Source organism: Apodemus sylvaticus, chromosome 16, assembly GCF_947179515.1.
Source record: "Apodemus sylvaticus chromosome 16, mApoSyl1.1, whole genome shotgun sequence".
In the NCBI taxonomy this organism is placed as follows: domain Eukaryota; kingdom Metazoa; phylum Chordata; class Mammalia; order Rodentia; family Muridae; genus Apodemus; species Apodemus sylvaticus.
Genome location: NC_067487.1, coordinates 38450950 through 38465570, shown reverse-complemented (window position 1 = coordinate 38465570; position 14621 = coordinate 38450950). Strand labels below are relative to the sequence as shown.

The following is a 14621-nucleotide window of genomic DNA, read 5'->3' as shown; positions in this document are numbered from 1 at the left end:
TTCCTGTTCCATGACTCTAGCTTGTATCAAGTTGACTTAAAACCAGCCAGTATATACACATCAAGACTGAAGTCATTGCATAAAAAGAACCAAAGATATTTGGTCCTCCAGCTCTCCAAATCCCTAAAGGGATGCCTTTAAAACCATGCTCTTTATTTTAAAATGCAATTCTTTTAATGATAAGGGGAAATAAAACTGCTGATTGCACATGTTTCACATTAGCAGTTCACAAGTAATATCTCTTGAGGATTTTTAATCAAGGAACATTAATTCATTAGTTCAGAAAATGAAATAGGGTCTGACACAGATTTACGTCCCTTAGCACAAGATCCACCGTGGCACTGCCTTGGGATCAATCTCTGCTAGGTCCTCCATTCTCCATTCCCTGTATCACTGACTTCTGCCAATACAAGATGGGAGGTTTCCTACTGTGTCCATATACAAAAGAGTAAGAAACGCCCTACACATCAATAGTCTGACACAAAGATGCACTTATAGTTGTTTTGCATGAAAATGGGGGAGGGGCCTGGCAGTGGTGGTGCATGTCTTTAATCCCAGAACTTGGGGGGCAGAGGCACTGCAGATTTCTGAGTTCCAGGCCAGCCTGGTCTACAGAGTGAGTTCCAGGACAGCCAGGGCTACACCGAGAAAAAGAAAATGGGGGAGGGATATTTGCATAGGAGATGGTCATGAAGCCAGCTAAAAGGATCCCTTCACGTTTTTATAGTTAAAAAATCAAATTTGGTCAGGGGCCTTGGTTTATTTTCCCATAATAATACAGGAAGCATGAAGCAGACAAATTACATTGAAAGCAGAGAGTTATTACTTACACAAAGAGGCACTCTAGTTCATAAGAAAGCTGCATTCAGGCTCCTTCATAAACAAACATTAAGAAATAGTACTGAATTCCTCAGTACACACAATCTTACCAGCATTGGGAATTGCTGTTTAACATTCCTCTACAGCCTCAGATGAATCAAACCTGCATTGTTTGTCTAGTTTAAGAAGAAGAGGCATTGATGAAAATAGGCAAGAAGAAGGCCCTCCTCCCCAAAGGGAAAAATTAGAGAAAATTAGCTGTTCTGAGAATATGGGGACTCCTAATCTGTTTAAATGTACTTTATCTGAAAAGACATCAATCAGGAAAATTTATTTTGATTACCCTGATGAATAAATGACAAAGTTAATATAAATCAATCATCTCCTAGCCTCCTGAATTTTCTATAAAATCAACAAAATCTTTATCCATGAAAATGCAGAAAAATTATTTGTTACCATTCATGGAAAATAAATTATAACAATTTCCTAAATAGCCAGATTTCTAATTATTAACTTTATTAACGTTATTGTACATTGTTCTTTATCATTCCAAAATCATGTTATTTCTTATCTCTCTCTCTCTCTCTCTTTTTTTTTTTTTTTTTTTTTTTTTTTTTTTTTTTTTTTTTTGGTGTTTCGAGACAGGGTTTCTCTGTATAGCCCTGGCTGTCCTGGAACTCACTCTGTAGACCAGGCTGGCCTCGAACTCAGAAATCCGCCGGCCTCTGCCTCCCAAGTGCTGGGATTAAAGGCATGTGCCACCACAGCCCGGCTTTATGTATCTTTTTTAATTTGGGAGGATTATAATAAAATTATATCATTTACTCCTTCCCTTTCCTCCCTCCATCCCCTCTCATATATCACTGCCCCCCACACTCCCACTAAAAGTCACATTCTCTTTGTCTTTGTTGTTTGTGTGTGACCTGTGGGTGTATCTGCATATATGTGTGCACATATGCATTTGGGTTACACACACATATTTCTAAATATATATAAACCTATACACACACACATATATATATATGAATATATATACACATGTAGATTTAGGCATACACACACACACACAAAACCTGTTTAACCCAAATAACACTACTTACGTGTATATGTTTTCAGAACTGCACTGAATTTCGGGATCACTAGTCTGTTAATGGTGCGACTGAACCAGAACGCTGGAAAAGAACAGTAGTTATCCTTTCCAATCATAATGAGCATCTTCACAAAACATGGCAAACTGTTTGCTTATTTACTAGTGGGCTATTAAGGGAAGGATCCTGCCAAGTGTTTCTTAGATCTTAATGATCTTTACTAAAATAAGGATCAGTACTCATTCTAACAGAGACTCTTGCTGCCTGGTTAGAATTTACCAGGTCTGAGGCAGGCCCTGACATTCACATTTTAAATGAGAGCACCAGTTGCACCTTGGGACAAGTTCTTGTGAATGGCATGCTCAGAAAAAGTGAGGCTGACCTGGAAAATGGAGACAGATGCATCTACTAGATGGCTGGTTAACAAGATCTGTTCACAGTGTAACAACGAGGTGTAAGTTCCACAACTCTGAGAGCACTAGGTGGGGGAGCACAGAGGAAATCTTCATAGACAAAGGCAGGGATGCTCCAAAAAGGAGTCCACAACTTAGGAAATAACACCAAGGACTGACAAATAGGATGGCATGAAATTAAGAAGTCTCTGCAGAGCCAAGAAAATAATAAAGAGGGGGGCTATACAGAATGGAAGAAAACGCCTTGCTAATGATCCATCTGACATGGATTGATATCTAGAACACATTTGAAAACTAAAGTCTAATTAAATACCGAAAGAAAAGCAACCCAATCAATAAAAGGCAAAACATGGCAGGGGTGGGGGGGGGAATGCTAGTAAGGATAAAATTCTCATACACTGCTGGTAGGAGTGTAATTACTGCAGCCACCCACAGTGTGGAGAGTAGAAGTCCCTCACAAAACTAAAGCTAGAGCTACCATATGAACCAGCTCTGGCTTTCCTGGGTGTGTACCCATGTGCATGTCCTACCACGGGGATACTAGCACATCCAAGTTCTCTGCTGTGTTGTTCACATTAGCGAAGTGGTACCAGCTGTCTGCCAAGAAGAGAGTGAGTAAAATGAAATGTGGTATCTCTGTGTGTGTGTGTGTGTGTGTGTGTGTGTGTGTGTGTGTGTGTGTGTTTGTACATACATACGTACGTGCATGCGTGTGCACACAATCTAGCTTTATTCAGCTACAAATTAAAATCAATCTTTTTTTTTTGCTAGAAAAATGGGTAACACTGGGTATTGTAATATTAAGAAAAATAAGCCTGGCTCAGAAGACAAGTATCTATTTCTTCTCATTTGTGGAGCCTAGAAATTTTTTTCCATTCAATTTATTTATTTACATCCCAAATGGTGCCCTCTTCCCAGTCCCTCTCTTCCAGAGCCCCTCCCCCATCACCTATCTCCCCTCCCCTTCTCCCAGGGCCCCCCTGGTTCTCCCCCTACACTGGTGTATCAAGTCTCTGCAGGATTAGATGCATCCTCTCCCACTGCGGCCAGACAAAGCAGCCCTGTGGGGAATGGATACCACAGTCAGGCTACAGCTTTTGGGATAGTCCTGGCTCCAGCTGTTGGGGGACCCACATGAAAACCAAGCTGCACATCTGCTACCTATGTGCAGGGGGCTCATTCCAGCCTGTGTGTGTTCTTTGGTTTGTGGTCCAGTCTCTGAGAGCCCCAAGGGTCCAGGTAAGTTGACTCTGTTGGTCTTCCTGTGGAGTTCCTATCCTCTTCTGGATCTTCAATCCTTCCCCTAACTCTTCCTTAAGAGTCCCCATCATTTGTTTCAGTCAGCTGCTGGATAGAGCCTCTCAGAGGACAGTTATGCTAGACCCTAGAATGTATGTATATGTGTGTGTGCACATATATATACATATACACATACATATACATGAAATGCATACACATGCATATATACATATACACATACACATATATTCATATATGTAAACATACATGTATACACATATAGACATATACACATATGTACACTTATACATATATACATGTATACATATATACATATATATGACAGCACATTATGGCAGAAGGGGGAAGCAAATAGAGGGAAGAAGGAAGATGGAAAATAAAGAACATGGGGTGGTAGGGTAAAAATGCATGATCTACTTGAAATTGCTCTTATTATGAAATCTATCACCATTTACAAAGAATGTATACCAATACTCCATCCATTTGTCTAAGAATTTCATGAATTCATTGTTTCTAATGACTGAATAGTACTCCATTGTGTATGGGGGGCCAGAAAAGGGGAAATCATTTGAAATTTAAATTAAAAATATATCAAATAAAAAAGTAAAAAAAAAATTCTCCACTGAAGAATTAACCAAAGGCTTAGTTTCAAGCACTTGATCTTTGAATCTGAAATAAATTTCTTTAATAAAAAATAAATAGCCTGAGAAGCAACCATCAAAATTTCAATGAGCACCTTCCCTGAACACCAAGTCCTATATATTTTCCCAGAAGTCATCATTCTCCCTGAATGAGACTGCAATCACACAGATTTAGACTTAAGGAGCATTTGGACAAAATTCAGGTCTGCCCTATGAAAATATCATAGTCAAGATATCCATGCAACAAATCATTTGAAACCAAATAGACAGGAAATAAATGAAATAAATAGAAAAAGCCCGAGCCTGCGGGAGGCTTAGGGTTCTGATAAGTCAGTGAGGAGTGGTGGGCAGAGGAGCAGTGGGGAGGGGTCCAGAGCGACTTGGCTGCTGTGTCAGTTGGTCATTCCTTGCAACTGCCCCTGACAGGCATTCCGGTCCACTGAGCATGCCCTGTTGTGTGACTGACCTCACCAAATAGAACTATCAGGACCACCTAAAAGCTTTACCAACATCAGGCCAGTAAAGTGGCCACCAATACACACCATTCTTAAACTTGTGGTCAATAGACCCAAGAATGGGGAAAGCAGCTACTTTCTTCTGTAACAATAGTTTGAGTTCTGCTTTCTAATCTCTTCCTCCTCAGACATACTGGTCTCCTGTAAAGAGACAATAGTCGGTGAGATGCAGCCATCTTGGTTAGCAGGAGCTCAGAGGCAAAGAAAATGTGATGGTGGTAGAATCCAGCATCATCCACTTCAACAGCAAGCCCATCACAAGAAGCTCCTAGGTCACCCAGCCAATCAAGTAAAGAAGGATTTTCATTTAAGGACCCTTATGTGAGAAAGTTGTCAACTTGCTTCACTGACTTTTTAGCTGAACTGCTTCGGATACTTAGGTGCTGCCTCTTGTAAAGCCTGTAACAACCAAGACAACTCCCAGAATGGAAGAATATGGAGGTAAGCATGTCTGGGTCTTGAGGAGTGAGAACTCTGATACATACTGACATGTGGGAGTTTTGCATGACTATACCCACCAAAGTAAGTCTGAAAGGTTTTTGTTGAGGCCAGATTATTTCCCTCTACTCATCTTTATGGAAAAATATTTAAAAATAAAATGTCAATTGTAAATGGCCAATGGCAGATTGGAGGCCTGAGATAGTTGTACTTTAATCTACTTGAAGGAAAGGGACCCTAACCTATATACCAGAGAGGTTGGCTCTTATTTAATTTTGAATATTTTAAAATCTTTGGGCAATGTTTTCTTCCAATTTAAAATACCTCTATCTTTTTTGCTTTGCCAAAAGCTCTACAGTAACAGTATATGTCCTTGGCTCAGAGAAACATAAGTCATCTTTACCTGTTTCTCCTTCCAGGCTGCTATTGGCCTGAATTTGTTGCAATCTTTTGATTCCAACTTTGTTATTGTTTTTGGTGGTGTTATTGTTTTTGTTATTGATGATGGTGGTGATGGTAATGGTGGTGATGGTGGTGGTATAATAATGGTGATGATGGTGGTGGTTGGTGGTACTGTGGTGTGGTGCTGGTGGTGTGGTGCTAGTGATGTGGTGTGATATGCTGGTGATGGTGGTGGTGATGGTGGTATGGTGGTGGTGGTCTGGTGTGATATGCTGGTGATGGTGATGGCGGTGTGGTGTGGTGTGATATGCTGGTGATGGTGGTATGGTGGTGTGGTGTGATGATGATGGTATGGCAGTGACAATAGTGGTGGTAGCAGCTGTAGCATTCATGATTTTCCAAGTCTTTGTCAAAACAGACATTATTTCTACAAAAATACAAAGCCAATACTTAGATCTTTATTGGGGGAAAAGCAAACTTTCATGAACATGGAGCCAGAAGAAAGTCCTTGAAATCACAGAAAGGCAGATAAACAAGAAGTAAATGTGGGGTGAAAACACAGGGGCTCATTAAGGGAGGCAAAAAGAAAAATTGAGGAGTTCCACTGTTTCATCCAATGCTAATTAGATGTGAAAGATTTAGCTCATTGAACCTGGAAGTCAGACCTTACTAGAGGAGATGGAGAAGGTGATGCACACTTGATCAAAGCTATCCATGGGAATCCAGAATGCTCTATGTGCACTTTTACACTGAATAATCACTATGCACCTGTTAGTTTCAAGTCTCTTAAAAATAAGAAATATAAGTATAATATATCCCTATCATTAAGGGCTAGCTATAAAATAGAAAAAAATTTTAAAGGAGAATAGAGACAGACAAGAAGTGAATATCTGTGACTACAGCTGCTGGGGGCAGGGAGTGTAGTTTGATACATATTTTAATTCTTTGTCTGTGTAATTTAGATATGTTTGGAGATATTAACCTCACTATTGGGATGCTGAGTAAGGAGGACAACATTACCAAGGTATGTGAGTTCTCTTTCTTATTCACCTCTATAATCCAGCTATTGAGACAATCCATACACAGTCTCCTTTGCTTTGGCCTCTTCCTCCTCCTCATCCTCCTTCTCCTCCCTCTCTTTTCCTGACTTCTCTTATGTCACTAAATCTTTTAGAAAATGTGTTTGTAATAGAAGTCACTATAGTACTGAAATAATGGTGTTTAGCATTTCAAGACTCACAGAAGTTACTTAAGAATACTCTTGTTCATAACTCTATGCTGGTAGGTGTGGAGAGAGGGAAATACCAGATTTCTAACCCTCTGAGTTAGATTCTCTTCCTTGTAATGTGAGGATTGCTTTGAAAATGTGCAAAGACTTCCCATGCCTATCTATCATCCTGTCCTACAACCTGAAAATTACTCTGAAAATTGAAGGCTTTTCAGCCGTCAACAGCCCAATAGCAGTTACCGCCTTTCACTGAACACTTGTCTATGAAGTCGAGTGTGTAAAGCTCTCCACATAACATGTGTTATACAATATTCATTCCTCACAACTCTATGCCATTGTATTTCTATATTCAATTGACAACTGAGAAAAATGAAACACTAACACGTTGTGTGACTAACCTAAATAAGGACAGTTGCAGCGTATCCAATCAGAAGCCTGTTGAATGCCAACAAAGTCACCCTACTAATTGTTCAACATCACCTCTTGTGATATCCATGTTGTTGTCTCATGACTTAGTAATGTTCAACCCTGCTTGCCTGTTGTTAGCTTGAAGAAAGTACCAGTCTTGGCCTCACTAACAGGGATTCTAATTACTTCCTTCAATGGCAAGACAAGGCATAGGAGTTCATAGAGATGGCCCTAACATTAGGTATTATTAACAACCATTTTATGAATCTCATAGTAGATATTAACATTCCCAAAGAACACTACTTTCAAACATTTAGAGACACTTTGGAAATGATTTCTGGACTGTTTAAGTATTGTGATAGTTTCGACTAAAGAATCCAAAGTTTAGCAGCCACTTCTAAGTTGCTTTCACACTGAGAAAAAAACAATCAATGAAAATGGTGTAAGAGTCAACACCAATAGCTCAGCAGTTAAGAACACATGCAGAGGACCCAGATCAGTTCTCACTATCTATAAACAGTAGCTCTTAAGTTCCTATAGCCCTAGTTCCTATAAATCCTAGTTCCAGGGGATCTAACTCCCTCTTCTGGCCTCTGTAATCACTATACTCACATGTACATAGATACACACAGAAACATGCAATAAACAAAAATAAATACCATTTTTTAAAGAAATAGAAATGGGGTCAAGTATGGTTAATCATACCTTTAATCCCCACACTCAAGAGACAGAAACAGGCAGACCCTATGAGTTTGAGATTAGCCTGGTCTCCATAGCAAGTTCCAGGAAAGTCATGCCTACATATGAGATGTCTTTTTTTCATTAAAATGGTCCCAAGTGTGATATCAAAATGAACTTATCCAGCACTGCATTCAGTACAAGGTGCTAAGACTGAAGTACTCACAGAATCAACAATCAACAAGTGAAGTTCTCTATGATGGTTTCTTCAGTTCTGAGTCTATTAGTAGCACCAAACATACAGAATTGTGAACACTAGTGAAATGCTCTAAATAAAGAGCATGTCCCAGCTCCAAAACATGACAAAAGCACTAGAGGGTGACCCTTGCCAAGAGAACAAGGCCTTCAGAAGTCAAAAAAAAAATACACGTAGAGCAAGGCAAGATCTTACAGGTGCTTAAATAGACTCAGGAAACACAACGAAAGACAAATTATACCTTTTTCTAACATTTCCTATGGCTAATAGAAACACAATGAAGACTGGTACAGTTTCTGGAGGCGTGTACTTGAGGCAATTGGAGATCTGAGAACTCCAGTCTTCCTTTCATCCTTCACAGGACATCTTCAGCATCTACAAGATTTGTAAATGCCCCAACAGGGACATTTGTTCAAATCACAAGTCTCCTGGAGACGAACTGCCATCCAAAACGGTCTCAGAAAAGACATGTATGAAACAAAAGACTGTAACACTCCTTGGGGCACAGCTTCACAGTGCAACAATGTCCTTAATGATATAGAGTGCTCCTTAGTACCATAACAAAGGTCTCAGCCCTAAGAACACTACAACAGGGATGGTCAGACACTTGGAGATACTGACTATCCTGCCTCCAGTTCAATTAGATATTGTCTTACAAATGAAACAAAATAAGATTTAGAATTAATGTTGCTCTATATGTAAGTACTTGACTCCTAAAGATGCATATTATGCTTAGAGCATCTAAGCAACATACTTTTCTTAGTTTCATGGTGTCCTTTATTTAGGCTTTATCTGAGTTCTTTATGTTTGCAACTCACACTTTTGTCCCCTTCTGTATTCACAGGAGGACATTTATGGTCATCTCACTTCTTTTATTCAGAATACTGACATCTTGGATGATGCAATAGTCCAAAGGTTGATTTATTACACTTCTAAGGACATGAGGGATGAGGAAGTAAGTTTGGGTGTTGGTGGTGATTGTGCACTAGGACTGCTATCGGGGACCTTGAGTGTCTCAAATACACCATGTAGGTGCACAAAACCCTTTCTGTCCTGGCTGCCAGGACCATAACTGGAATATTTGTTCTCTGCGGTAGCTTACATAGAGCTACTTACAGAGCCTCTTGGACATCACTGCACAGATTAGGAAAATGAGACAGATATAAAGTAGACATTAAAGGTAGTATCATCCATTCATCCTTTTTAGATGAGGAAGTTTGTACTTGTGAGAGACGATGACAGCGGAGCTCAGCAATCTGCTGACAGAAAGAGTGCCTGGACCCCAGTTCTCTCGGCTCCCGTGTTGCTTCCTATCTCTGCGTCTGGCTCCATTATCCTGAAATCTCTACTTGTTTCAGATCTCAATACAGGAATTGCTTAAACTCTGTGCTTAAGCTCTCTTGCACTTTTATGAGTACAGTGGTTTTTGTTTTGTTTTGTTTTGTTTTGTTTTGTTTTTTGTTGTGGCTTCATTTGCCTTGGTGGGAGGGTTGGTTAAATTTACCTAGCTCACCACCATCCAAAACAGAAGCCTCTGTCTCCCAGTATGTCTAAATTTGAAGATAATGTCATCAGAATGAGGACAAACGTAAAGCACTCAGCACCTGGTCCGGTTCTTTTTACTTTTTCTTACTCCACCACAGTAATTCATATTTCTTAAACATAAAACATAAACTCTGCATTGAGGCACCTGATTAAATAGCAAGAAAATAATGAGCTAGAATTGGTAGCCCATGCCTGTAATGCCAGCCCTTGGGAAGCAGGAGCAGGGTGGGTCATGTGTTCAAGGTCTGCCCTGAACTACATGAGTGAAACTCTTGTCTGAAGAAAAAAAAGGCCAGTTGGCTCCAAGTCTGTAAGAACTGCACCAAAATTGTCTCAGAATTATTGAGTCAAGTTACTGACACCTACCTGAGAGATCTGAACTATGACTTTGAAACAGTTCATTCTTACTCTCTTCCAAATCGAGGTGAACTTAGACTACTGCATAGATTATTGCCCCCACCCTTGAGACTCACTCTTCTACCTATTTAACACCTTGTTATTTCCCTTCTCAGATTCCCAGAGAGATCAGAATGCTGGCTGGTGAGGTGTTGGTGTCTCTTGCTGCTCATGATTTCAACTCTGTGATGTATGAAATGCAAAGTAACTTTAGAATTCTAGAGCTGCCAAATGAATTCGTGGTGCTTGCCCTGGCTGAACTGGCAACCAGTTACGGTATGAAAGGCATCCTACATCTTCCCTAGGAAATAGCTACCCCTGACTAATTGTCTAAAGCCCCAGAAAGTTAAGCAAAAGCAAGATTGTCTCTCTCTGTGTTCTACTACAGTAAAGTCCATTGGTAGAAAGACATGGCCGATGCTGTGAGCAGAGCTGAGCCTGATGACCAGCCATTGACTCAGGATGCACTGCTAAATATAACAGGCTGTCTTCCACCCTCCACTTCCCCTCCTGTCTTCACATTTACAGAAACACATTCTCTATGAAGCTGCCAATAACAAGACACTTAAATGAAAAAGGATGTCCACCATTTGTTTCTATAGTATTTTATTGAACAGATACTATTGGGCACCTGTTTATTCACTATGCCTTGGGGACATGGGCAAAACTAGATGCAAGATAGGGATATCAAGGAAGGAACCATCCAAAATTGTTTATTAGTATTCAACGGGTTGGCTGTATGCCCCAGTATAGGGGAATGCTAAGACAGGGTAGAGGGAGTGGGTGGGTTGGTAAGTAGGGGGAGGCGGGGATGGGATATGGTGTTTTTGAAGGGGAAACCAGGAAAGGGGAGAACTTTTGAAATGTAAATAAAGAAAATACTTAATAATATTCAGCAGGCATAGGTGGCTACCTAGCTAGTGGTGTCCTTCAGACCCACAACACCTTGATTAATGACATTCAGGCTTTCAACTGGGGCAGGAAGAGCAAGAACACAATCTTCCTACCGCTCCTCACCTGTCTCAGCCAGGAAGTGCTGACACGCGCCCTTTCCTCTTGTGCCCTTCACTGCAGTGTCCCAGAGCATCCCCTTCATGATGATGACCCTGCTCACCATGCAGACCATGCTCAGGCTGGTGGAGGATGAAAGCATGAGGCAGACCTTCTGTCTAGGTGGGTATTCCTATGGTTTCCTTTTCGCTTAAGAATAGACGTGCTTCCACGACCTTTCTCACATGGTGCAGATAGATCTCACGGAGTTTCCAAAAGACTTTATATCAAATCTTCTCTGCCATCGATGTGTAAGAACGCCACCTATAACTTAATCTAGTTGACATGTGGCATTGGCTATGTTAAATATGTTCCATTCTGGACAGACTATCTCCTAGTAACAGTATATAATAACCATCTTAATTTATGCTTTGTTAACTATTAATTGAAATTGGCTAAACAATTCTCATGTTTATTTTCATGTTTATTTGATGATGTTTTAAGATGATTTAGGAACTTTAATTAATTGCCTGTCCTCTCTTTTAGAATAATTTGATGTTTCTTTCCATCTTCATGTTTGTTTCAGTCTGTGGTTGTATTTTTTTTTAATGCAGCCCTTGAAAAATTCAGCAGGTCCATTTATAAATATGTCAACCACTGGAAAGATTTCCCATATCCCAAATTAGATGCTAACCGGCTCTCTGACAAGATCTTCATGCTGTTCCGGTACATAATGGAGAAATGGGCCCCCCAGGCCTCACCCATGCATGTGAGTGGGGATTCAGAAAGGCTCAAGTTGCAAACCCCCATGCTGGTCATACCAGATTTAGAGTTTGGTTGTAGCTTACATATGTGTATTTTACTTCACACACACACACACACACACACACAGCTTCTAAAATGTATATATACATATATACTTGCATATATATATACATCTATGTGGCTTAAAATTTAGTGAACTTCTTTGGTTTCTTGCCTACACTTTAAGCTATTAAAGCAGTTTTTAAAAGAATATTTCATGGATAAATCAGCAAACGTGGAACTTCTGGATATCATTAGCTATGTTTTAGAAGGTATAGTATTAACTCTACCAATTCTACTGTCTACTTCAAGTCACTGTGTATCCATTGCCCCATAAAAGTTTTTTGAAGGACAACAATATGCCTGATCCTGTTTCAGAAGACAGAGATGTGTCAAAGCTTGAGCAGACCAAAATCTCACTCTGGTATTTCAATGTGTGGGGAGAACAAACGAGGAAATGACAAACCGTCCACTCTTTTATGTTGTGTATGTCATAAACTATGTTTGAACTGAATCATTAACTCGACAAAAGACAACAACGCCCCCCCCCAAAAAAAAAAACAACTCAGGTGTTTACCAGTAACTCAGTTAAATAAATAACATCAAAACAATTCTCTCAGCTGTGCAAAAATACTGCAATTTCATGGTGGCTTAAATGCCTATGATATATTTATTAGTCAGCCTGGATACCTTCTGCTCATAATTAAGATAAAAAATCAAAAGCTAGTTACATAGGTTTGGGTATCATCATAATTTAAATAACTGAATGATTTTGGATAGTGTCATCCAAGAACAGCATGAAGAGATGAGTGTGGCAAAAATTGAGTTCTGGGAAAATGCAAAGGAATAACTCATGACAGGATAAAGGATAAAGGTTTCTGAAGGACAAGGAAAAGTAAAATGAGATGCCATAATCTAAAAAAGAAGTTTCGAAATAGCAAGCAAAGGCCATTACTACAGAAGTCAAGAAAAACATTGTAAAGTATGCAGTGCACAGTAAGGTACATTAGAAGAACCATCGCAGCTGACAGTCTCAAGTAAAATAAACAGTGGTGTAATGACCTGCTAAAGTTTAATATGGTTTGTTGTAAAATAAAACATTATAGATCACCATATACATTAGCTTCAGAATGTAGGCTATCAAATTATACACCAAATTGTTTGTTTTTACTTAAAAATTACTTTTTGACAAAAAAGATAGTGAGACGCTAGATTTTTATGATCAATCTCTGTCATGTGTTCTGCTCTGGAAGTTGTTCTTTCCCATTGTCAAATGGAAGCCAGGTTACAGCGAACTCTGGGGGCTGGGGGGAGGGGGTTGTAAGAAGTGGAGGTAGGAAGTTCAGACCAAAGCATCTTAACAAATTTGCCCTGAAAAAAGAAGGAAAGTAAGTAGAATATTGTAGAGGAAATAGTGTGAGGGGAGACAGACAAAACAGCATGCAATGCTGTGTGACACTTCTTGGAAATTCATGAAGAAGCATCAACTCATCACAGACAGGGAACCAAGTACCACCAAAGTCCAACTTGGTGAACCAATAGGTTTTATTGGACTTCCTTGCAGGCATTTGGGTGAGGGGTTAGGTACAAGAGCAGAAATGACTCCAAGACACCCACATCACCAAAGCCCATCGCAACATGGCTAACAGCTCAAGGGAGTGAGAAACGTACAGTGTGCTACACAGCATTCAGGTGGCTCTACCAAGTTGAAGGGTGTCCAGGTAGCTCAGTTGTTCTGAGCCTCTTCTAGGCAGCTCAGATGGCTTCTGCTTCCTTCAGGCAGTTCAGCTGGCCTGAGAGAGTCCCTCAGATCCTTACTGCTGATAAATGCCTGGGGAAAGAAGGACCTAGTGAACCTTGTCCGTTTCAGGAACTTCCTGAAGACACTTTTTTTTTTCATTGCCTGAGCTTATTAATAAGCTTCTCAGAGGATGCAGTGTTTCACCTCCTCACACAACATCTTACTTTTTCATCTCCATATAAACAACTTGTGTCTTAATTACCTCCTCTGCAAAGTGAAAGGTTTCCATCTCAGAAGGTAAGGTAATTCACTAAAAACAGACTTCCCTTCTGGAAGGAATGTTTCACATCCCCTGAAAATACCCTATTGTTTTCATTCCCATCCTGTGTCTTTTCAAGCTTCTCTCCAAATGGAAGGTTTTAATCTTGAGGAAATATGGAGTCCCAAAGTATTTTTATAATACCAGGAAATTTTTTAATTCATTAATACGTTGAAAGAAAGCGGCTATGAGAGATGTTGGTAAAGCACTTGTTGCACAGGTCTGATGACCTTTAATTTGGATCTCCGGAACTCACACAAAAGTCAGACACGGTGGGGCAGGCGTCTGAATTCTCAGCACATTCCTACCGGGAGCAGGAGGCAAAGACATGAGAATTAGAGGAAGCTGTAGGCTGCGGCACCTGACTAACACAGAAACAAACAAAAGCAACCTATCTCACAAGATGGAAGATTAAGACTGACCCCTGAGGCTGTCCTCTAACTTCCATATGTGAGCCTCAGTCATGCACACATCTGCACATGTGTACAAACACAGAGGCCGGGGAGATTATACACTGAAAACAATTAAAGAACAAATATCGACATGAACATCCACATAGACATAAATGAGGTTATACAAGCTCGTGCATTTTCCAAAAAAAGCAAAACAAAACAAAATAGAATGGCTTTGTTTCTAAAGGTACTTTTCCCCCCCTAAGGGAGATTTTTGTGTTTATGGAG

The 14621-nt window shown here is 40.0% G+C and overlaps 1 protein-coding gene across 1 annotated transcript in view; it reads left to right on the top strand.

Moving 5' to 3' along the window:
- Positions 1 to 5161: 5161 nt before the first annotated feature.
- The window catches only part of Mroh2b (maestro heat like repeat family member 2B), a 64723-nt gene continuing 55263 nt past the window's right edge, over positions 5162 to 14621 (top strand). Inside the window, exons 1-6 of the mRNA XM_052159680.1 lie at positions 5162 to 5177; positions 6539 to 6600; positions 8991 to 9101; positions 10204 to 10363; positions 11162 to 11260; positions 11692 to 11846. Of these exons, the coding sequence (XP_052015640.1) occupies positions 5162 to 5177; positions 6539 to 6600; positions 8991 to 9101; positions 10204 to 10363; positions 11162 to 11260; positions 11692 to 11846 (603 nt within the window). The remainder of the gene's footprint in view (positions 5178 to 6538; positions 6601 to 8990; positions 9102 to 10203; positions 10364 to 11161; positions 11261 to 11691; positions 11847 to 14621) is intronic.